The sequence below is a fragment of the Panulirus ornatus genome, chromosome 59 (genome assembly GCF_036320965.1).
Source record: "Panulirus ornatus isolate Po-2019 chromosome 59, ASM3632096v1, whole genome shotgun sequence".
Taxonomy (NCBI): Eukaryota; Metazoa; Arthropoda; class Malacostraca; order Decapoda; family Palinuridae; genus Panulirus; species Panulirus ornatus.
The window spans coordinates 694346-720727 of NC_092282.1; the positions used below are offsets into that span (position 1 = coordinate 694346).

General features: G+C 39.5%; 3 protein-coding genes across 14 annotated transcripts in view; 2 read left to right on the forward strand and 1 right to left on the reverse strand.

Moving 5' to 3' along the window:
• Window positions 1-21412, forward strand: part of LOC139767176 (actin-3, muscle-specific-like) — a 34942-nt gene extending 13530 nt beyond the window's left edge. For 5 of the 8 annotated variants that reach the window (XM_071696216.1, XM_071696217.1, XM_071696213.1 and 2 more), the window contains 2 exons: window positions 14591-15744; window positions 20044-20181. In XM_071696216.1, the coding sequence (XP_071552317.1) occupies window positions 14600-15730 (1131 nt within the window). In that variant the 5' untranslated portion in view covers window positions 14591-14599 and the 3' untranslated portion in view covers window positions 15731-15744; window positions 20044-20181. Of the gene's footprint in view, window positions 1-7761; window positions 7916-14590; window positions 15745-16176; window positions 19036-19105; window positions 19939-20043 lie in introns of those variants that run through there. The other 3 variants (XM_071696212.1, XM_071696218.1, XM_071696222.1) reach the window with 3 other exon arrangements.
• The window catches only part of LOC139767180 (actin, muscle-like), a 110213-nt gene that overhangs the window by 48117 nt on the left and 35714 nt on the right, over window positions 1-26382 (reverse strand). The window lies entirely within an intron of this gene.
• The window catches only part of LOC139767168 (actin-3, muscle-specific-like), a 208480-nt gene that overhangs the window by 47129 nt on the left and 134969 nt on the right, over window positions 1-26382 (forward strand). The window lies entirely within an intron of this gene.

The following is a 26382-nucleotide window of genomic DNA, read 5'->3' on the forward strand; positions in this document are numbered from 1 at the left end:
AGAGGAAGTTTTTACCAGTAAATGACTTGATCACGACGCACTGCACGTGTGGCCGAGCGCCAGCTGGTCTCCCACCAGCTTGAGTGGGCCATGCAGGAGTTACCTATTAGTATCAACAATCATGTCGCTTTCACAGATCAAAGGAACTTTTTATGGAGAGTTGAGGGAGATCAGAGAACGTTGCTGTAAACACATGATTACCAAGCTATGTAGGTTTGGCCTCTCGTAACCCTAAAAACAATGAATAAAGTCAACTTGTCCATCAGATGAGATAAATTTGCGAAGGCTAGCGGAGTTTTAACTTCCATTGCTGCCTGACTGACTGACGAACATCAGAGCAACAATACTAACGGAGCCCTGATCAACAGGGACTACATCTACTATTGTATATTACCATATCTTCGTCTATGTCACTAAGGAACAAAGTTAGTGCAACGCGTTCCTTCTTTGCTAAACAAGAGGAAATCATTATGCCTGAGAGCTTCGTGGCATCTCAGGTTGTTGAGGTAACACCTGTCACGCTCATATTATCTTAAAGATACGTACAGCCATATTACCACATCATGACGGTACGTACAGCCATACTACCACGTCATGACGGTACGTACAGCCATACTACCACGTCATGACGGTACGTACAGCCATACTACCACGTCATAACGGTACGTACAGCCATACTACCACGTCATGACGGTACGTACAGCCATACTACCACGTCATGACGGTACGTACAGCCATACTACCACGTCATGGTGGTACGTACAGCCATACTACCACGTCATGGTGGTACGTACAGCCATACTCGTACAACTCGTACATGATCAGAGTTTCGCTTCTGTCATTGACACCCAAAGGTGTCAATGACACTAATACTGTACTGAAGTTTGCACCACAGTCAAAAAATAGGCTTTCGCTATACTGAAGTTAGCTATGACTTCGACTGATAAATCCCAAGTAAGCTAATGTTAGATTCACATTTGACAGATGAGATTACATTATCGGTTTAAATGGTCTGAGATATTCAGGTCAAACACTCATTGATATTCCCATCGTCTCATATGCTCAACTACCCAAAGCTTAAAGGTTAGCAATGCAGACAATAACCTGCTTATTTACTATCGCTAAATGAAAGTTTACTGGCGTATTTATCATTCAATAATGAAGCTTTGATTCCGGATTCTTTCACTGGTACTTGAGGATTAAGGTCGCAAGAGAGTGAGGGAGTGCGCGGGTCATTCCTGCCGCAATGATGTCATGTGGACGCTGTACAAGCCAATCTGCAGCGAACAAGAAGCATGAAAGAAGCTATGGCACGGGGGCGGGGTAGCCATAAGTAGATTGGATTTACAGCACAGACGCTACCTGTGTGTGGAATCCCGTACGCGAATGAATTAGCAGTAACGCAAGGATCAAGTTGCAACTCAACAATAAGTAAATGAACCAGAAATACAGTCATGTGTGGCTCCTAACTTAACGTCTTCCGCCTGCTGGTACCGACCCTCTCCGAGCGAGGTCTTCCTCCGCACATAAACTTCTCAAGAACGTCACGTGCTGAGGCTTTTGCTACAGTAAAGAGTAGTGGAGTTCGTCACTGATGAGGGCGAAGCGTCCCAAGGTTCGTGCCTGTTGGAGGACCACACTACTGAAGTAAGACATTTCTCTTTTTCAAACAAGTGAAGGTTTGTAGTTCAATATTTAACATGTGATAATAAATCGTGACTGTAATGACAACATTTATCCTGTAAAAGAAAAGACCAAAGTTAAGATGACTGTCTGTTAACAAGTGAGCTCAGAAATTCTAAAAATTACAATATGGTATAATCTATTATCTGTTTTAAGAAATTCTCGACTATGTGTATTTGAGGTAAATTTTGTTTGCGTTCAGCAATCCTTATTTTCAAATCTTTTCCTTCGATCCCTAACTGATAACGTTATCTTCATAAAATAAAATCTCCAAGGAAAGTAATGTTTAAATATCATATATCATTATGATAGAAGAACAAAAACACAATGACAATCATTAACAAGAACTTTTGTTGCAATAATTTTCCCACATGACGACTTCTTCCTCAAATGATAATCTTGCAAAGATGCTGAAGAATAACTTTCTATGAAAGAGACCTGGTGTTATCTAGTAGCTCTTCCTCAAGGTTCCTGTAGCACAAAGCTGCACTACCTCCAGCAGCAGGGAAATGCCGACCGTTTTGCAGTAAGAAGTTCTTTGTTGAAACTGTACTGCCAGTGATGCAGCCTCGCCAAAATGACTTTTCACGCGCGATGTAACCTCTTCCAGACGGAACTCCGCTCTCTCTCTCTCTCTCTCTCTCTCTCTCTCTCTCTCTCTATATATATATATATATATATATATATATATATATATATATATATATATATAATATGTGTGTGTGTGTGTGTGTGTGTGTAGGTGGTATTGAAAGCGATAGCATATTCATTTTCTTATTTTCTCTATTTTTCCTCCAGCCATCCAACCAAGGGATCAATGTTAAAACGCAATATTACGGAAATTATTCATTTACTTCCACATTTCACCTTCCAGGAAGCTTCTTCAGCAATACACAGTTATATCAAGTACTCCACACTGAGTAAATTATTGGATATAACTATGTATTCCTCAAGATTCATCCTTGAAGGTGAAAAGTCGACTTAAATCAATAATTTCAGTTATATTGTGTTTAAGCACTGACCCCTTAATCAGAAGTGTGTTAGAGAGCATAACACCTGCGCAAAGGAAAATCTGCTTCCTCGATTTACTAGTGAATATATATATGTATATATATATATATATATATATATATATATATATATATATATATATATATATATATATATATATATATATATATATATCCCTGGGGATAGGGGAGAAAGAATACTTCTCACGTATTTCCTGCGTGTTGTAGAAGGCGACTAAAAGGGAAGGGAGCCGGGGGGCTGGAAATCCTCCCCTCTCGTTTTTTAATCTTCCAAAAGAAGGAACAGAGAAGGGGGCCAAGTGAGGATATTCCCTCAAAGGCTCAGTCCTCTGATCTTAACGCTACCTCGCTAACGCGGGAAATGGCGAATAGTATGAAAAAAGAAAAAAAAAAAAAATATATATATATATATATATATATATATATATATATATATATATATATATATATATATATATATATATATATATATATGAAGGTGAAATCGCACTTCTGTAGGAGTTCATATAATTTGATTTAACGTGTAATTCTCCCATACAATTGACACATGTTTCATGGGGACAATTCACCTCATCATCGGGTGCCAATAAATATCAATAACGTTATTTAAATCCCAACATCACAACCTGAAGTACCGTCTGACGTCTCCCATCATACACAACGCACTGGTCTGACCGACAGTGACCATTAAAGGGAGAGTGGGGGGTGCCATGTGGTTAAGGGGGGTTGCGTGGCGGGGGTTGGCCTGGGTAGCTAGATGTGTCTTGGACCAAATTTCTTATGTTTTCGTTCCTTCTTAATTCTTCCATGATGATTTGGCTGATAATAGGATGAGCTATAAAGTTACCTAAGGACAAATTGAAGTTTTTAGTATTAGCAATTAAGACATTCAATGACGTTATGGGTAACGTAATCAACGGAAGAGTATAATATGACTGGGTTGTAAAGGTCTACACGGTGATCGTTTTCATGACAGCGTTTAGCGATCGCGTTTTTGTGGTCATCCCTGCGTAATGAGTGACGATGCCAATAGCATCTCTCAATAACAGGTTTTCTAGTCTGGCTTATGCATACATCTTTACTTGCCTTGCACTGGAAGTGTTTAAGTTTAGCATATAGAGAAAACCTACCAATGTATGCTCATATATCCATTATTACTCAGCTTAACATGGCACAGTTAAGTCATCATCATTCCAATGTATGTTCCTTATGGCATTACATACATGCAGTCCAGAGTTTATTGATGATGAGTTTGGGAAGATATATTCTATTGAATCCAAGTTAAAGTATCCTATACCCTTCATTGATATATCTCAAGCTGGCAAAGAAATCATTTTATAGAGCTGAACCCAAACCTCCCCTTGACACCAAGAATCTTTTAGTTCACCCTTTTAGTAATGATTTTACTTTACTTCACAGTTTCCTTGAATCCTTTAATGTAAATGCTGCCTTCAGCAACAACAATACTATAAAGAATACCGTAATCAGGAACTAACAAGAAAGTTCCGCAAGGTGCGTTTATAGAGTAACATGTAAAAGTTGTGATAAGTTTTTATGTTGGGCAGACTGGTAAGGATCTTTCTGTTAGACTTAAGCAACGTAGAAATAGTATAAGAACAGAACAAGAATTAAATGCCTTGTATAATCATGCTGAAAATTATTATCACTGTACTGACTGGAAAAATGCCATCTCAGTTTCACTCTAACTCTCGTACCACGAGAAGTATCATTGGATCTTCTATTATCAAATGCATAAAGAATTGTAACATTGTTAGTAAAGGTCTATATAAATAGGAAAGATTTATTGTTGATAAAATTTGTAAACAGTTCCCTTTCTTGTCCATATGATAAAATTTCATGATACGCATGTTGCCAGACCTGAACCCACCCGACCTCCATTCGGGTATTCATTTGTTTACCAGATAGCGTCCTAGCTACTTATCTTCGTTGCATATCTACTGACTGCTGTATCTATTTCTTGTATTTCCCCCTAATAATGTGATCATTACACGAAATTGCACTTGGGAACTTATCGCGTTTCCTTTCCCTGTCGTAAAAAAGGAATTTAGCTCATATATATGAGGAGGTCAAGAGAAAGGTGCACGAGGTAAAAAAGAGGGTAAATGAGAGTTGGGGTGAGAGAGTATCATTAAATTTTAGGGAGAATAAAAAGATGTTCTGGAAGGAGGTAAATAAAGTGCGTAAGACAAGGGAGCAAATGGGAACTTCAGTGAAGGGCGCTAATGGGGAGGTGATAACAAGTAGTGGTGATGTGGGAAGGAGATGGAGTGAGTATTTTGAAGGTTTGTTGAATGTGTTTGATGATAGAGTGGCAGATATAGGGTGTTTTGGTCGAGGTGGTGTGCAAAGTGAGAGGGTTGGGGAAAATGATTTGGTAAACAGAGAAGAGGTAGTAAAAGCTTTGCGGAAGATGAAAGCCGGCAAGGCAGCAGTTTTGGATGGTATTGCAGTGGAAATTATTAAAAAAGGGGGTGACTGTATTGTTGACTGGTTGGTAAGGTTATTTAATGTATGTATGACTCATGGTGAGGTGCCTGAGGATTGGCGGAATGCGTGCATAGTGCCATTGTACAAAGACAAAGGGGATAAGAGTGAGTGCTCAAATTACAGAGGTATAAGTTTGTTGAGTATTCCTGGTAAATTATATGGGAGGGTATTGATTGAGAGGGTGAAGGCATGTACAGAGCATCAGATTGGGGAAGAGCAGTGTGGTTTCAGAAGTGGTAGAGGATGTGTGGATCAGGTGTTTGCTTTGAAGAATGTATGTGAGAAATACTTAGAAAAGCAAATGGATTTGTATGTAGCATTTATGGATCTGGAGAAGGCATATGATAGAGTTGATAGAGATGCTCTGTGGAAGGTATTAAGAATATATGGTGTGGGAGGAAAGTTGTTAGTAGAAGCAGTGAAAAGTTTTTATCGAGGATGTAAGGCATGTGTACGTGTAGGAAGAGAGGAAAGTGATTGGTTCTCAGTGAATGTAGGTTTGCGGCAGGGGTGTGTGATGTCTCCATGGTTGTTTAATTTGTTTATGGATGGGGTTGTTAGGGAGGTGAATGCAAGAGTTTTGGAGAGAGGGGCAAGTATGAAGTCTGTTGTGGATGAGAGAGCTTGGGAAGTGAGTCAGTTGTTGTTCGCTGATGATACAGCGCTGGTGGCTGATTCATGTGAGAAACTGCAGAAGCTGGTGACTGAGTTTGGTAAAGTGTGTGAAAGAAGAAAGTTAAGAGTAAATGTGAATAAGAGCAAGGTTATTAGGTACAGTAGGGTTGAGGGTCAAGTCAATTGGGAGGTAAGTTTGAATGGAGAAAAACTGGAGGAAGTAAAGTGTTTTAGATATCTGGGAGTGGATCTGGCAGCGGATGGAACCATGGAAGCGGAAGTGAATCATAGGGTGGGGGAGGGGGCGAAAATCCTGGGAGCCTTGAAGAATGTGTGGAAGTCGAGAACATTATCTCGGAAAGCAAAAATGGGTATGTTTGAAGGAATAGTGGTTCCAACAATGTTGTATGGTTGCGAGGCGTGGGCTATGGATAGAGTTGTGCGCAGGAGGGTGGATGTGCTGGAAATGAGATGTTTGAGGACAATGTGTATTGTGAGGTGGTTTGATCGAGTAAGTAATGTAAGGGTACGAGAGATGTGTGGAAATAAAAAGATCGTGGTTGAGAGAGCAGAAGAGGGTGTTTTGAAATGGTTTGGGCACATGGAGAGAATGAGTGAGGAAAGATTGACCAAGAGGATATATGTGTCGGAGGTGGAGGGAACGAGGAGAAGTGGGAGACCAAATTAGAGGTGGAAAGATGGAGTGAAAAAGATTTTGAGTGATCGGGGCCTGAACATGCAGGAAGGTGAAAGGCGGGCAAGGAATAGAGTGAATTGGATCGATGTGGTATACCGGGGTTGACGTGCTGTCATGACGTGCATGTGAAGCGTCTGGGGTAAACCATGGAAAGTTGTGTGGGGCCTGGATGTGGAAAGGGAGCTGTGGTTTCGGGCATTATTGCATGACAGCTAGAGACTGAGTGTGAACGAATGAGGCCTTTGTTGTCTTTTCCTAGCGCTACCTCGCACACATGAGGGGGGAGGGGGATGGTTTTCCATGTGTGGCGAGGTGGCGATGGGAATGAATAAAGGCAGACAGTGTGAATTGTGTGCATGAGTATATATGTATGTGTGTGTGTGTGTATACATATGTGTACATTGAGATGTACGGGTATGTATATTTGCGTGTGTGGACGTGTGTGTAGATACATGTGTATGGGGGTGGGTTGAGCCATTTCTTTCGTCTGTTTTCTTGCGCTACCTCACAAACGCGGGAGACAGCGACAAAGCAAAATGAATAAATAAATATAAATATATATATATATATATATATATATATATATATATATATATATATATATATATATATATATAAATGAAAAAGTATGTGTATGCAATAAACATATCTGCCAGTCTGAAAGGCAAAATACCACAGAGAAAGTTTAGTGATGAGGCAGACAAGTAAAGCATAAGTACTGCGACTGGCTGGTATGACACAGGAAAAATCCCTGAGTCTCCTGTGAAGGTGCTGGCACGGTACTCCTGCAGTTCGTGTATTTCGTCATTGTTGTAAAGATTTGGTCGTCCAAAGCAATAAGAGCGAGAAGTTGGGATTCCGTTTATAATGATTAAACTGAGAATAGCCTCGAGTTTCTTTGTACTAATTAAACATTTTCGGTTTCATTTAGTGAAGCACCGTTATAATACAGTTCCTTAAGGAATACATATTTCTTTCGGTATGTTCCAGTCCAATGTGGTCTTTGTCTGCACAGACCAGATATCATTTACTAGAAACAGCTGACGACAAGTATTGTGGAAAAGTATCATTTTTCTCCAGCGTGTAAGGAATCCTAAGCACTGCAAGTACTTTAAGTGCTGCATCCGACTTTGTGTTTTCGGTACAGCTTGAGAAAGAGGAACATCTGCGTGAGAGGCGAGGGTGTATATAGACCAGAAGTATGTACAACACCAGTGGTGTACGTTAACACCAACACTCTTACAACTAAAACTATAAAAGTGAGATCGCCAATGTTGTCTGCTGCAGTCGACTGCACCATCAGGAACCCAGCAGTCTTCTGTTGTGTGGTGGCCTACGAGCAGGTGCTAGGCGAAGTGCGGGAAAATTTGGTATTTTTACGGTGATTATTACAATGTTTATTGTCGTAAACATATTGTGGTGTAGGGTCAGTGGGTTATGTTTCTCCTGTGGATCTGTGGGGTAACGTTCCCAGTGACGTGACAAGTACTGTGTCGCCAATGTTGCCATGTCGTGACTGTGTCATATTACGTCCTGTGTTACCAGTGTTGTGACTGTGACGTGGCACGTCCTATGCAGCCAGTGCTTCCATACTGTGACTGTGAAACGTCACGTCCTGTGTCGCCAGTGCTCCTGTATCGCGAATGTGACATGACACTTCCTGTGTCTCCAGTATTACCATGTTAACACTGTGGACATGACACGTCGCCAGAGATGTCATATTCTGGCTGTGACATGACATGTCCTGTGTCGCCAGTGTTGCCATGTTGTGACTGTGACATGACACGTTCTGTGTCGCTAGTGTTGTCATGTTGCAACACTGAGAGTACGATGCCTTAAGAGTCATTATAAACTCGCTGTTGTGTATGACAGTGACAGCCTCCCAGGGGGGCACCCAGCAGTGCCACTCACTTGGGCAACACAGCAGAAACAGCAAAATGACCTGTGTCAATTTTTCTTTATACTGAGTTTTACATTATTCTTGAGATGTTGTATGACATAATGAGCATTACAGCAATGTTATCACTTAATGATAATTCACAACCAGTAAGGTTATAAATCGGCCGTGGGTACTGACAAGGTCTTTGTTACTAGACCAAAGTTTAAAACAGATGAGCAATATCAATAACATGTAGGTATATACATCTATAACATATAGATATATATCAAAAACAAATATATATATATATATATATATATATATATATATATATATATATATATATATATATATATATATATATATACTTTGAAGAATGTATGTGAGAAATACTTAGAAAAGCAAATGGATTTGTATGTAGCATTTATGGATCTGGAGAAGGCATATGATAGAGTTGATAGAGATGCTCTGTGGAAGGTACTAAGAATATATGGTGTGGGAGGAAAGTTGTTAGATGCAGTGAAAAGTTTTTTTTATCGAGGATGTAAGGCATGTGTTCGTGTAGGAAGAGAGGAAAGTGATTGGTTCTCAGTGAATGTAGGTTTGCGGCAGGGGTGTGTGATGTCTCCATGGTTGTTTAATTTGTTTATGGATGGGGTTGTTAGGGAGGTGAATGCAAGAGTTTTGAAAAGAGGGGCAAGTATGCAGTCTGTTGGGGATGAGAGAGCTTGGGAAGTGAGTCAGTTGTTGTTCGTTGATAATACAGCGCTGGTGGCTGATTCTTGTGAGAAACTGCAGAAGTTGGTGACTGAGTTTCGTAAAGTGTGTGAAAGAAGAAAGTTAAGAGTAAATGTGAATTAGAGCAAGGTTATTAGGTACAGTAGGGTTGAGGGTCAAGTCAATTGGGAGGTAAGTTTGAATGGAGAAAAACTGGAGGAAGTAAAGTGTTTTAGATATCTGGGAGTGGATCTGGCAGCGGATGGAACCATGGAAGCGTAAGTGAATCATAGGGTGGGGGAGGGGGCGAAAATCCTGGGAGCTTTGAAGAATGTCTGGAAGTCGAGAACATTATCTCGGAGAGCAAAAATGGGTATGTTTAAAGGAACAGTGGTTCCAACAATGTTGTATGGTTGCGAGGCGTGGGCTATGGATAGAGTTGTGCGCAGGAGGGTGGATGTGCTGGAAATGAGATGTTTGAGGACAATATGTGGTGTGAGGTGGTTTGATCGAGTAAGTAATGTAAGGGTAAGAGAGATGTGTGGAAATAAAAAAGAGCGTGGTTGGGAGAGCAGAAGAGGGTGTTTTGATATGGTCTGGGCACATGGAGAGAATGAGTGAGGAAAGATTGACCAAGAGGATACATGTGTCGGAGGTGGAGGGAACGAGGAGAAGTGGGAGACCAAATTGGAGGTGGAAAGATGGAGTGAAAAAGATTTTGAGTGATCGGGGCCTGAACATGCAGGAGGGTGAAAGGCGGGCAAGGAATAGAGTGAATTGGATCGATGTGGTATACCGGGGTCGACGTGCTGTCAATGGACTGTATCAGGGTATGTAAAGCGTCTGGGGTAAACCAGGGAAAGTTATGTGGGGCCTGGATGTGGAAAGGGAGCTGTGGTTTCGGGCATTATTACATGACAGCTGGAGACTGAGTGTGAACGAATGGGGCCTTTGTTGTCTTTTCCTAGCACTACCTCGCACACATGAGGGGGGAGGGGGATGTTATTCCATGTGTGGCGAGGTGGCGATGGGAATAAATAAAGGCAGACAGTATGAATTATGTACATGTGTATATATGTATATGTCTGTGTGTGTGTGTATATATATATATATATATATATGTGTACATTGAGATGTATAGGTATGTATATTTGAGTGTGTGGACGTGTATGTATATACATGTGTATGGGGGTAGGTTGGGCCATTTCTTTCGTCTGTTTCCTTGCGCTACCTCGCAAACGCGGGAGACAGCGACAAATAAATATATATATATATATATATATATATATATATATATATATATATATATATATATATATATATATCAAAAACAAATAGGTACGTACATCAATAAGTATATATACATCAATCACAAGTGGGTACATATATCAATAACAAGTAGGTATAGACATCAATAACAAGTAGGCATACACATCATTAACAAGAAGGTATATGCATTAATAACAAATAGGTATATACATCAATAATATATAGAAATATCAATAACAAGAGGTATATACATCAATACCAAGTATATACATCGGTAACAAGTTTATATGTATATATATATATATATATATATATATATATATATATATATATATATATATATATATATATATATATATATATATTGGTAAGGATCACAGTTTTGCGCGTGATCAAGATATTCCTATGAGTTTTGGACAATCACATGTTTACCAAATGACGTCCTAGCTTCGTCTCTTCGATGTATATCAACTGACTTATATTTCTCTCTTGTGTCTCCACAATGATGTGATTATTACACGAAAGTGCACTTGGGAACTTATAGTGTTTCATTTTCCCCGTGGACTCATAAGAATATAATTGATTACGCGCAAAATTGTGATTCTTTCCAATATATATATATATATATATATATATATATATATATATATATATATATATATATATATATATATATATATATATCATCCCTGGGGATAGGGGATTAAGAATGCTTCCCACGTATTCCCTGCGTGTCGTAGAAGGCGACTAAAAGGGGAGGGAGTGGGGGGCTGGAAATCCTCCCCTGTCGTTTTTTTTTCCAAAAGAAGGAACAGAGGGGGCCAGGTGAGTATATTCCAAAAAAGGCCCAGTCCTCTGTTCTTAACGCTACCTCGCTAACGCGGGAAATGACGAATAGCTTAAAAGAAAGAAAAAGAAAAGAAATATATATATATATATATATATATATATATATATATATATATATATATATATATATATATATATATATATATATATATTCCTATGAGTCCACGGGGAAAATGAAACACGAAAAGTTCCCAAGTGCACTTTCGTGTAATAATTACATCAGGGGAGACACAAGAAAGAAATATAACAGTCAGTTGATATACATCGAAAAGACGAAGCTAGGACGCCATTTGGTAAACATTACTACACGAAAGTGCACTTGGGAACTTTTCGTGTTTCATTTTCGTGTTTCATATATATATATATATATATATATATATATATATATATATATATATATATATATATATATATATATATATATATATATATATATACATATACATATATATATATATATATATTATCCCTGGGGACAGGGGAGAAAGAATACTTCCCACGTATTCCCTGCGTGTCGTAGAAGGCGACTAAAAGGGGAGGGAGCGGGGGGCTGGAAATCCTCCCCTCTCACTTTTTTTTTTTTTTTTTTTAATTTTCCAAAAGAGGGAACAGAGAAGGGGCCCAGGTGAGGATATTCCCTCAAGGGCCCAGTCCTCTGTTCTCAACGCTACCTCGCTAATGCGGGAAATGGCGAATAGTATGAAAGAAGAAATATATATATATCCCTGGGGATAGGGGATGAAGAATACTTCCCACGTATTCCCTGCGTGTCGTAGAAGGCGACTAAAAGGGAAGGGAGCGGGAGGCTGGAAATCCTCCCCTCTCGTTTTTTTTTTCTTTTTTCTAATTTTCCAAAAGAAGGAACAGAGGGGGGCCAGGTGAGGATATTCCACAAAGGCCCAGTCCTCTGTTCTTAACGCTACCTCGCTAATGCGGGAAATGGCGGATAGTTTAAAAGAAAAGAAAAAGAATATATATATATATATATATATATATATATATATATATATATATATATATATATATATATATGTATATATATATTATTTTTTTTTTATTATACTTTGTCGCTGTCTCCCGCGTTTGCGAGGTAGCGCAAGGAAACAGACGAAAGAAATGGCCCACCCCCCCCCCCCATACACATGTATATACATACGTCCACACACGCAAATATACATACCTACACAGCTTTCCATGGTTTACCCCAGACGATTCACATACCTTGATTCAATCCACTGACAGCACGTCAACCCCGGTATACCACATCGCTCCAATTCACTCTATTCCTTGCCCTCCTTTCACCCTCCTGCATGTTCAGGCCCCGATCACACAAAATCTTTTTCACTCCATCTTTCCACCTCCAATTTGGTCTCCCTCTTCTCCTCGTTCCCTCCACCTCCGACACATATATCCTCTTGGTCAATCTTTCCTCACTCATTCTCTCCATGTGCCCAAACCACTTCAAAACACCCTCTTCTGCTCTCTCAACCACGCTCTTTTTATTTCCACACATCTATCTTACCCTTACGTTACTCACTCGATCAAACCACCTCACACCACACATTGTCCTCAAACATCTCATTTCCAGCACATCCATCCTCCTGCGCACAACTCTATCCATAGCCCACGCCTCGCAACCATACAACATTGTTGGAACCACTATTCCTTCAAAATTCTGGGGGCCTTGAAGAATGTGTGGAAGTCGAGAACATTATGTATATATATATATATATATATATATATATATATATATATATATATATATATATATATATATATATATATATCATTAAAAAATAGGTATATACATCAATAAAAAGTAGGTAAATAAATCAATAACTAGACGGTATGTACATCAATATCAAGTAGGTATGTACATCAAAACAAATAGGTACATGCATCAACAAAAAGTAGGTATATACATCAATATCATGTATAAACATCAATAACAATTACGTATATACATCAATAATGAATAGATATATGCATCAATAACAAGTAGGTATGTACATCAATAACAGGAGGTATATACGTCAATAATGAATACATACATCGATAACATGTTGGTATATGCATCATTAACAAGCAGGTAAATACATCAATAAAAAGTAGGTATATACATCAATGACAAGTAGGTATATACATTAAAATAGAGTAGGTAAATAAATCGATAAAAAGTTGGTATATACATCAATAACAAGTAGGTATATACATCAATATAAAGTAGGTAAATACATCAATAAAAAGCAGGTATACACATCAATGACAAGTATGTAAGTATCAAAATAGGTAAACATCAAAATAGATATATGCATCAATAACAAGTATGTACATAAATCAATACCATGTAGGTATATACATAAAAATGTATATGCATCAATAACAATTAAATATATACATCATTAACAAGTATGTATATACATTAATAAAACGTATGTATGTACATCAGTAATAAGTAGGTGTATGCATCAATAAAAAGTAGCTATATACATCAATAATAAGTAGATGTGTGCATCAACAACAAGTAGATATGTACATCAATAACAAGTAGATATGTACATCAATAGCAAGTAGGTATATACATACATCAATAACAAGTAGATATGTACATTAAAGAGAAGTAGGAATGTACACTGATAACAAGCAGGTATATACATGAATAACAAGTAGATATATACATGAATAACAAGTAGATATATACATCAATAACAAGTAGTTAGGTACATTAAAAAAAGTAGGAATGTACATTGATAACAAGCAGGCATATGCATCAATAACAAGTAGATATATATACATCAATAACAAGTAGGTATATACATCAATAACAAATAGATATGTACATCAAAAAGAAGTAGGAATGTACATTGATAACAAGCAGGCATATACATCAATAACAACTAGGTATGGACATCAACAACTATCTATACTTGTTTCTTTCTGTATATTTTCAGCCTTTGATCGCAGTTAGTTTAAATAAGCATTTGTTGATACTATTTCTGCAAATAACAAACACATACTCACATTAAACAGACAAATGGACACAAACATGTATACAAAGATTCACAAATACACCTAAAATCTGTAGATACACATGGAAAGTGTCTCAAAGATACCTCGATGACGAAATAAAAGTGTTTATTTTTCAATATAACTAACAATGGTATGAAATACTAAGAAAGGGTACTCTTTAAATGGACAATACTCAAACATTAGGTAGATTCATGGCAAAAAACGTGGATGAATTTCTTTACTAATATGATTATCTATACAAAGTTTGCTTCACAGTGGCCGCATTATGTATCAACCGGGAACAAATTCTAAACATAACTTTCTTTTTTCCAGGGAACGACCATGTGTGACGACGAGACATGCCCCCTGGTTGTGGACAATGGCTCCGGCATGGTCAAGGCCGGCTTCGCCGGTGATGACGCTCCCCGCGCCGTATTCCCCTCCATCGTCGGCCGTCCTCGTCACCAGGGTGTCATGGTCGGTATGGGTCAGAAGGACGCCTACGTCGGTGATGAGGCCCAGAGCAAGCGAGGTATCCTGACTCTCAAGTACCCCATCGAGCACGGCATCATCACCAACTGGGACGACATGGAGAAGATCTGGCATCACACTTTCTACAACGAACTCCGTATTGCCCCTGAAGAGTGTGCTGTGCTTCTAACTGAGGCTCCACTTAACCCAAAGGTTAACAGAGAGAAAATGACTCAAATTATGTTTGAAACGTTCGCTACCACAGCCATGTACGTGGCCATCCAGGCCGTGCTGTCCCTTTACGCCTCCGGTCGTACCACAGGTATCGTGCTGGACTCTGGCGACGGTGTGTCCCACTGTGTCCCGATCTTTGAGGGATATGCTCTGCCCCACGCTATTCTTCGTCTCGACCTGGCTGGCCGCGATCTAACAGACTATCTTACGAAAATTATGACTGAACGTGGATACTCCTTCACCACAACAGCCGAGCGTGAGATCGTCCGTGATATCAAGGAAAAGCTTTGTTACGTTGCTCTAGACTTTGAGTCCGAGATGAATGTAGCTGCTGCTTCTTCGTCACTTGATAAATCATACGAATTGCCGGACGGACAAGTGGTAACCATAGGTAACGAAAGGTTCCGCTGCCCAGAAGGTCTTTTTCAACCTTCATTCTTGGGAATGGAATGTGTTGGTCTTCATGAAACAGTATATACATCCATAATGAAGTGTGATGTTGACATTAGAAGAGAACTGTACGCCAACAACGTTCTCTCGGGTGGTACCACCATGTACCCTGGTATTGCTGACCGCATGCAGAAGGAACTAACCAATCTGGCCCCCTCCACCATCAAGATCAAGATCATTGCTCCTCCCGAGCGTAAGTACTCCGTCTGGATCGGTGGCTCCATCCTGGCCTCTCTGTCCACCTTCCAGACCATGTGGATCACCAAGGAGGAGTACGACGAGTCCGGCCCCGCTGTAGTTCATCGCAAGTGCTTCTAGAGTTGTCGTAGGAGGTACTCATAAGATGTACTCTTATAAGCTTTTAGCTACGAAATGTTATATCATAGATATATATACATATATATATATATATATATATATATATATATATATATATATATATATATATATATATATATATATATATATGTTTATTGTGAATTCGATTTATAGGAACAAATAAATACTATATTCGTAGAGATGCTATTCTTTTCTATTTACCGAAGATCCTGTTGATGACAGGATCCAAGAAACGGATAACTAATATCGCTCATGAATAAATAAGTAAATATATATATATATATATATATATATATATATATATATATATATATATATATATATATATATATATATATATTGCAAAAGGTCACACTGGTGCGCATGATCTAGTATATGCCAAAAAACACAAGAACATGAAACACGGAAAGTTCCCAAGTGCACTTTCGTGTAATGATCACATCATAAAGGGAGATACAAGAATGTGATACAAGACGTAGAACAGTCAGTAGATATTCAAGGGAGAGACGTAGTTAAGACGCCACTGGTAAACAAGCGTTACCGGATGGTGGTGTTCAGGTTGTGGCGTTCGAGTCAGGCATCATGTTTACATATTTTGCCTACGACAAAGCTATCCAATTTGTGTAGACAATTCTTTGTGCATTTAATAACTGAAGATTCAATGATATTTTTCGTGGTAAAGGAGTCACAGTTAATAACTAAATTGGCATTACTCCAGTCAATAAGATCGAGTATTGCAAACTTCTAAAAAGAACGAAACTCATTTGTTACATATTGCAAGTGTAACCATGAGATCACAACAACACAAGATTTTAAGACACACACACACCAGCGAGTCTAGTCAGAATATTACAACAACACAAGATACAGACACACACCAGCGAGTCTATTAAGAAGAACTTTGTGTTGCTGGTGGTGGCAGCCTGCGGGATGGGGACCCCGACTTCTGCAAAATCAATCTCCCACAAAGTTTATACTGTGCATATAGTCGCACCGTGAACGACTCCCGCACTGGAACTACTAGAAAGAAATCTATGTATTGGAGAAAAGTGGAAAGCAGAAAACCGAAAGGAAGAAAACATAGAAAGCAAAGACGTATGCCACACATAAATGCCGTAGAGATGTCGAGAACCACGACAAACGATTCATCAAAATCAGTGAGACAAGGACCAGGAGTGAATTACATAGGAAGTAAGACCAGCAGGAGTCCTTGCATTGCGACAGCCTTAGCTCTTGAGGAAGGAAAGAATGTATAAGATTCTAACTGAAAATAAAGTGAAATCTAAGGAGCCTTTAAAATACTTTGGGTATAATAAAAGTAAGAGCGATGGTGTGATAGCTAGAAGGGTTAGGACAGTTTCTTTTCTTTGGGGGTAGACTGCAATAAAAGATGCTTCCGAAAAGAAGGGAAGTTCAAGATTTAAAAAAAAAAAAAAATTAAATAAGCAAAGAAAGATCGGAGTTAGGTCAGAGGGAAATTCCCTTCGTCCAAGAGGAGGAATGCGATTATGACCGTACGTACATATACCTGTCCCAGGAAAGAGGGACGTGTGGCTGGTCCAGTATACAGGGGACGTATACGTGGCTCATTATAGAGGGACATATACCTGGCCCTGTACAAAGGTACGTATATATGGCCCATTATAGAGAAACATTTCTCGGAAGATCTTGTCATACAAAAATAATATGAGAGGGGATTGGCTTAGTGAGAGTTAGAAGGCTGTAACATGAATCATGTAAAGGAGACCTAGAGGAAAATGAGAACAAAAAGTAACGGTTTTATCAACAGGATGGTTAGTTGTGCGTTAATCTGGTATGAAAAGTACAGTAAAGGCAGTTGCGATGCTCTTGATTACGGACCAGAGACATCCACCTGATGAAGAATTCTAAGCCACACGTTTATTTTCATGAGTGAATGATAGTCGCTGAGTAAGTATTTAGCAATGATTCCAGCATAACTGAAAACGGAATGACATCCTGAAGACGGGAAAAGTTTCTTGACCCAACACATTCCTCGATGTGACTAACATCAGAAAAAACCATCTAACTATGACTGAGGCGATAGAGGTTATGTAGAGGTGACAGAGGTCTTCAACCAGCCAAAATGGCCATTGTATGGGTCAGTGCAGCTGTAAGTATCACGGCTGGCGAGGCATTACTGGTCTCAAGGTAAGCCAGCATAAAATTGGCAAGAGATACCACTGGGCCATCCCATAGTGCCATGGTTGATATTTTGATGGTGAAAGTAATAGAATAAGATCGTGATCGAGAGACCTTAAGGAGGTAGAAATAGTGTATGTACAGAGGGAGGGTTGGAGGTTAAGTGAAAAATAAAGAATCAGAACGTGTGCCGTAGGGTTGTCACGAGGATGTGAATCTTGTGGCGTGTGTGTTTAACTGGTTGTTTCAAATCGTTAGGAAGGGAAAAAGTCTCAACTTTACCACAATCATCACGAGCGGAGCCAAGCTAATTTTTGTGCTGTACAATGAAATCTATTCATAGAGGATCTCAGTATATAGATATAAAGAGAACAGCGCTTCACAGCATGAGGTTATCTAACCGAAGAGTTGTATATAGCTGGAGATACTAGGGAAAATAATTGAACAACAAAACAAATTCATAGGTGGTGAAGAGATTCTAAGCAACATCACTGCAGAGTTGGAAACCTTAAGATCAACAAGGAAAGAAATCAATCTGTGTTTTTGCATTGTAGTGAACACAAGCCACGCCCTTGGAACCGAAAGATGGCAAGTATTTTACAGACTTGATAGTAACGAGGAGAGGCAGCCTGGGACAGATGGTTTCATTGAGAGGATCTGATGAAGGAGACAGATTGTGCTCAACACAAAGGAGGTTGGGCCTGGTGTGTATATGTTGCAGAAGTGGACAAAACACTGTCAGGTCTTGCACAAGCATTGGTAGAGGTGTGCTGATCGCTTGCTCGCACTCACAGGAACCCTTCAGCCCTCCTTGACTGGCAGCTCCGTTCCAACTCAGCACCACAGAGACTTTATGAAGATGGATGTACTTCCATATGTTTACAAGTATATAAATCAATTTGGATATTTGTGATTTGATACAGAGATGTATGAATTATGAGATATGTGATTGTAGACAACTCCAGCAAGCCACATGTACGTGCGGTAGATAGGAAAGACAAGAACCTACATCTTGGAGGGGATAATACCGACTACCTGAGTGCCGGCTTACTACACCGTCGTCTGTGAAACAGACGAACATACGTAAATCAACAGACAGCCAACACTCCTTGTGTCTTGATGAGGTATTTATTTATTTATATTTATGAAAACAAATGTGAAAAGATATCAATTACTTCCTTCTTCCTCGCTGGCTTCACTTCTGTGTCTCATCACCCATATCTTGCCTGAGTCTGCCAACATACTCAGCAGTTTTATCAAAGGAATGAGCTGAAGACAACTTTTTCCAGACTCGTTCAGGATATGAAATATCATGATCTACAAAATAATAACAATAAAACTCGTATAACACTGTTCTCAGATCCGCTATTTCTATTCTGACATCAAAAAACTACTGAAAAGTATGAAAAGTGTTTACCAAGACAGTTTTGCCACGGTCAGCTGAGGGACTTTGCAATACTGGAGTCAGTGTACTTGGCACAGTCAGCTGGGTCTCCCGGGAGGCCTCTCTGTATAGTTCGTTAAAAAGTTTACTTCATTATTTCATAATAAAGATAATAAGATTCTCCATTTCTTGCTTGAAAATATATCTGATACGTTACAGTATTCCGTAATAGGTAAAACACTTTAAACAATGTTTGCATACTACTGATTACTACTATGTTGTTTAATAAGTAAACTTTACGCAAGAGCTTAGCTATCTGTATCTGGGATTATATTTTGGTAGAGCCCAGTCAGCTACAGCGCCCCAAGAAACACACCAACACCCGGTTGTCAAGGAAGGAGGTTGAGGAAATTCCGTTTCATATACTCTACGTTTTCTTTGAGTAATGTACAGTATATCTATAAAATGGTATCTTTCGAGAACTATACTGAGTTAAAACCAAATAAATGTTGAGAACACAGTCACAGAAGAAGCGGCTTTCTTTCTAGTCTTTACGAAGCACCTGATATAATTGTTAACTCTGTCCCTCCGGCAATTGGAATATAAGGAGGAGCTCGTCTCCGCCACATTCAGTCTTGGGAAAGTAAGGAAGAAGAATTTTGCCTTTCGTCATAGTGAACTTCTGAAAACAGTGAAATGTATGTTGCAGTGACATCATCTAGAATAACTTTCTTTTTCATCTTTACAGGATACAAGTCTACTGCTATGTCTGATGACGACTCATTAGCACTGGTTGTGGACAATGGCTCTGGCGTTCTGAAGGCCGGCTTCGCTGGTGATGACGCTCCCCGCGCCGTATTCCCCTCCATCGTCGGCCGTCCTCGTCACCAGGGTGTCATGGTCGGTATGGGTCAGAAGGACGCCTACGTCGGTGATGAGGCCCAGAGCAAGCGAGGTATCCTGACTCTCAAGTACCCCATCGAGCACGGCATCATCACCAACTGGGACGACATGGAGAAGATCTGGCATCACACTTTCTACAACGAACTGCGTCTTGCCCCTGAAGACTCAGCCATTCTTCTCACCGAGGCGCCTTTGAACCCTAAAGTCAACCGCGAGATGATGACAAGGATAATGTTTGAGACCTTTCAAGCTCCTGCTGTGTATATAGCTATCCAAGCCTTGCTGTCCCTGTACGCATCCGGCCGTACTACGGGTATTGTGCTGGACTCTGGCGATGGTGTCACTCACACATGTCCCATCTTTGAGGGTTACGCCCTTCCTCATGCTATGCTTCGTCTTGATCTAGCTGGTCGTGATTTAACGAATTACCTCATGAAAATCATGACAGAACGTGGATACTCCTTCACCACCACTGCTGAGAGGGAGATTGTCCGAGATATCAAGGAAAAACTTGGTTACGTGGCTTTAGACTACGAGAATGAGATGAATATTGCTTCTGTTTCTTATACGATTGAAAAAGCGTACGAGCTCCCTGACGGTCAGGTGGTGACCATCGGCAACGAACGTTTCCGTGCACCCGAAGCTCTCTTCCAGCCTTCCTTCCTGGGTATGGAATGTATTGGTATGCATGAGATAGTTCACTACTCAGTCATGAGGTGCGACATTGACATCAGGAAGGACCTGTTCGCCAACATTGTCATGTCTGGTGGTACCACCATGTACCCTGGTATTGCTGACCGCATGCAGAAGGAAATCACAGCTCTGGCTCCCTCCACCATCAAGATCAAGATCATTGCTCCTCCCGAGCGTAAGTACTCCGTCTGGATCGGTGGCTCCATCCTGGCCTCTCTGTCCACCTTCCAGCCGTTGTGGATCACCAAAAAAGAGTACGATGAGTTTGGCGCTGGCATCGTCCACCGGAAGTGTTACTAGATAAACGTCTTAAAATAAGTTCATTATAACTTTTGAAATGTGCTGGAATAAAATACATATATTTTGGAAATGATCATTCATTTATCCTTATGAATCAAAATGATCCTTCCAGTGCATAATGCTCATGAATCTCTGCAACCTCAAAATTATCCCTGACATTTATCGTATCCTCATAATGCTGTTCATGATGCCATTATATTCTAATGAAAAACTTCTAATTAGTTTGTGTATTGCATCTCATTCCTTTATACGCATTCTGCAGCTTTTATTTTTTTTTTTTATGTTGTCAAAATTAATATTTAACGTCATTCTCTTGCTTTACGAGTTCTTTCATCCATCATTTGTTGGTCTTCTTCCAGTGTTTCTCTCTCCACCTTTCTCATTGCCTCTTACTTTCAATCTGTCATTCGACTTCCTAGTATATGTATATTTTGACTGTTACCGTCAGATTCTCATCAACCCTATCAATTTCATCATAAATCCGACCCATTTATTGTCTTTTTTTTACTGTTGTTCTAGTATTGATTCCCTTGTAACTGTTGTATCATACTTTTAACTACCTAACTGTTGTATCATACCTTTAACTACATACCTAACTGTTGTATCATACCATTAACTACATACCTAACTGTTGTATCATACCATTAACTACATACCTAACTGTTGTATCATACCATTAACTACATACCTAACTGTTGTATCATACCATTAACTACATACCTTACTGTTGTATCATACCATTAACTACATACCTAACTGTTGTATCATACCATTAACTACATACCTAACTGTTGTATCATACCATTAACTACATACCTAACTGTTGTATCATACCATTAACTACATACCTTACTGTTGTATCATACCATTAACTACATACCTAACCGTAACCGTTACCGTAGAGTAACAATGATATCTTTAGCAAAAACACGTAGAGCATGTGTTTTGCTGGAGAGAGTCCAACTGCTGGGTATAAAAACTATACCTGAAATAAGGGAACTAAGTTATGGGGAGAAGATTTTGGCAACACAGCCCTCATGTTAAAAGAAACAGAAGTGATGACATGACCACAACTTTTATCTTTCTGTATGACTTTCATGATACAGCAGTTTTTTTTATTATTAATAGAGAGAAACAGGTCAGTTATAGAAAACAACATGCACTAAATAACATATGAAGTCAGAAAAATGTGTGAAGATCTTCTTGTAGTTACAGTGTAGGATTGGAACAACCTAAGGAAAATCATAGCGAAGGCAAATGTCATTAACAAGTTTAAGAAAAAAATAAACAAAAGAAAATCATGATTGTGAGACAGAGCTCCAAGATTGTGAAGCCTCTCCGTATGTACATCTAGGTGACGACATAGACACATACGTAGTCATGTGAACATAAGTAGAACTGTTGGGCTGTATGTATTATACGAAGCTCAAAGGTTTTCAGAATGAATTCCGGTGAAAACATCATATACGGTATGAAAACAAGTGACCATTTACACGAGCCACGTCCTTGGCACTAACAGAGCAACTAGCCATTCTAAAACAACGCCACAGAACAAATGATTTTCTCTAAAACTGACAAGTTATATTGTACGTAGCCAAGAGAGAAGGCGGTGTGTACCCAACGGACTCCCAACAAGAGTATGAAAATCATGTACTAAGTTGTTGCACCGAATGATACTTGCTTCTACTAAAGTACCTGACTTGATAAATAGCTGTAGTACAAGTCTACACGTGTTCTGATATTACAACACACACTTTATCCATCTATGATGATATGTGATAATGTTTTTATACTTAATATCGTGTATGGTTGGGGGGGTTACCTTGCAAGTACTTTACATCACAAGTGTATGGTTGGGGGGGTTACCTTGCAAGTACTTTACATCACAAAGAATGAGAAAATTTCGGTTATTTCTTTTTTCTTTTTTACCTGACCAAGAGAAATATTAGGGTTATGAACATGTCATAAATCTTATCACCACTGTCATAACCCAAATGTGATCCACAGTGGAAAGTGGTACCATTCTGGGATACATCATGCCAATTAACCAAAATAATCTACTAAAATCAAATTCATCAACTTTCTACTCAATGAAAATGTCTTCAATTTGAGAGCATCATTAGGACAGAAAAAAGATATAATAAAGAAAACGAACATGTTCTGACCGACGCGTCCGACACACACGAGACGCAAATACTTGAAGATATTATTGACCTGACCCAGACAACCTGAGTCAACACCTGACCCAGACAACCTGAGTCAACACCTGACCCAGACAACCTGAGTCAACACCTGACCCAGACAACCTGAGTCAACATCTGACCCAGACAACCTGAGTCAACACCTGACCCAGACAACCTGAGTCAACATCTGACGTAGTGAACCCCGGAAACACCTGATGAACATCAAAATGACGATGCATAATCCTCATCCTCCCCTCCCCTCCCCCCAAAAAAAGAAATAATAGAAAAGATGAGATTAGATAGTCAGGTGACCTACCTACGTACCACGAGAGAGAGAGAGAGAGAGAGAGAGAGAGAGAGAGAGAGAGAGAGAGAGAGAGAGAGAGAGAGAGAGAGAGAGAGAGAGAGATTATAACTCACAAGGAAAAATGTGTTTTAGTTTATCATGAAGATGATGCATGTATCCTCCTGCCAACAAGCAGTAAGTGAGAGAGTGCTGTCATCCGACTCACCACATACCTTCCTTCGTGGGATCGTGTTAAGAAAGCTCAGTGCTGCATGAATAGATTTTCTCTGCTGTACGATTTTCATCATTATAATCAGACACATATAAATGAAACTAGAGTACAGTCTCATTACTTACTCATAAATGAACACCCCCAATGACGTTACTCAACAGAGTACGTGTACTCAGGTGGAGACCACGGACGACACTCTTCTACAGTGATGAACAAAACTTGTGATCATACTGAAATTGGATTATTCTGCTTCCAGTACCAAGATTACGTTGATCCGTTGTTCTGTTCTACAATTTCATACGTCATGAAAATGCTCTAATTGGAGAACTTCATGAGGAATGTTAACTGTATCATGTTATGGTGGTAGCCGAGGTACAGTGTGAGGAGAGATCTTGTTATTTATCACATACCATAATATACAGTTACTTCTTCCTCTACTCCTAACTGTATTCACCGTCTCTCAGAGAAAATGATAAAGGGAAAAACACTGTGTAATTATGAAAATTCAATCTCAAACACACACACACACACACACACACACACACACACACACACACACACACACACACAGACACACACACACACACACATGAATACATCTGGACAAGAAGGGAGAAGCAAGCAAGACATAAGAAATGATAACCTAAAATGCACCACGAATCTATAACGGACAAACCAACAGTGGAGTTTGAGGAGGATAACATCATGATGAAAGAGATCAAGAAGAGTCTGTGGTACACTAGCCCTAACCCCTGTGTCATAATGTACCACACATAAGTTCTGGTGACGAACACTTGACACTACAGTCCCCCATAACAACTCGTAAATACAATCTTTGTTAACTGTGAACTTTTAAATTAGCGTTTATTAAACATTCTGTTATTTAACATTCTGAAAGAAACTTGAGTTCAGGAAAATATTTCCATAATAAATGATGCTCTGGGTAAAATACTGATTGACGAGACAGTTAAGCCTGTGTTGTGGATATCAACTACACTGACAGTTTTCGTGATTACACATTTTGATCTGCAGCTTTTTACACGAAGAATATCAATTATGTACACATGCATCACAAGAATTTGCTTCTTTCTTGTAATTTTACAGCGACCGACATGGAACGGACAGATCATGCTCCAAAACAAGCACCACGAGAAGGGGCGGGAAAGTGACTGATTAATGTACAGTGGAATCATGAGCATAGCAGCGACCTGGGTTGAGGATGAAGAGAAAAGATCATTTATGGAAATACAAATGATTGGAGGCGACAAGACAGAACTCTGTGGGGCAACACCGCTAATAGGATAAGGAGGAGGAGTCACGCATATTTACTACAATGAAAGTTTAGATTGCAAAGACTGGCTTTATATTGTGTGTAATGTGTTGCAGTTGTCCAGGAGAAGAGTTGCACTAAAATCTCTAAGAGAGGCGAACCAGACGTGAGTCACATAAAGGATCCGACAAATAATGAATGCTGTACAGCGAGAGCTATACTACTGATGGCAAAGAAGGAAACCAGATTCTTATTGTTCGAGAAAGTAGGAGTTAAGAAGGATTTGCTAATCAATCTGGTTTCAGAATTGTAAAACAACGTAATTTATCATTTTTCGTTGATTTCTGACGCTTGCACAGAATAAGGAACCAAACTTTAAAAGAAATGTAAGTCAGATGGATGCTGAGAATGTTAACCAGCAGTACACGAGGCGCCGACTGACAGATATGCTCACGTCCGCAAGACAAACCAACAACAGCGACAACGGTCCAAGCATTGTCTTCAACTGGTGAAGATCAGATCCATCAAAATGAAAGAGATAAATAAGAGATAAAGGCTCGACATCTCCAGGAGTGGACAGTAAATATTCTTACCTTCAAGGTCCCAAGTCCAACGCCATACCAAGACGCTACTGCCAACTACAGATAGTCATTTTACGCCAGGCTGAATCATTCCAAACTGATTTTTGATTCGTAGCTTCAGCTCAAAACCACAACTCGTGGAAGATTTCAAAAGGAGTGACACAGACAGCATAATGATATATAGCTCTCTCCGTCAAAAGACCCAACACACCCTCACCAGACTGTTATTACTCTCTTGCCACTCGCTGCTTTGCAAGGCCCTGCTATCCTGCCGAAGCATTAGATGATACAACCCTGCTATCCTGCCGAAGCATCAGACCATACAACCCTGCTATCCTGCCGAAGCATTAGACGATACAACCCTGCTATCCTGCAACAGCATGAGACTATACGACCCTGCTATCCTGCCGAAGCATCAGACCATACAACCCTGCTATCTTGCAACAGCATGAGACTATACGACCATGCTATCCTGCAGCAGCATGAGACCAAAAGTCATGATATCCTGCAACAGCGTGAGATCATTAGACCCTGCAATCCTGGAGCAACATGAAAATATAAGACCCTGCTATATTCGAACAACATGAGAATATATAACTCTTCTAGCCTGGAGTAACATGAGAACAAAAAGAAAATAAA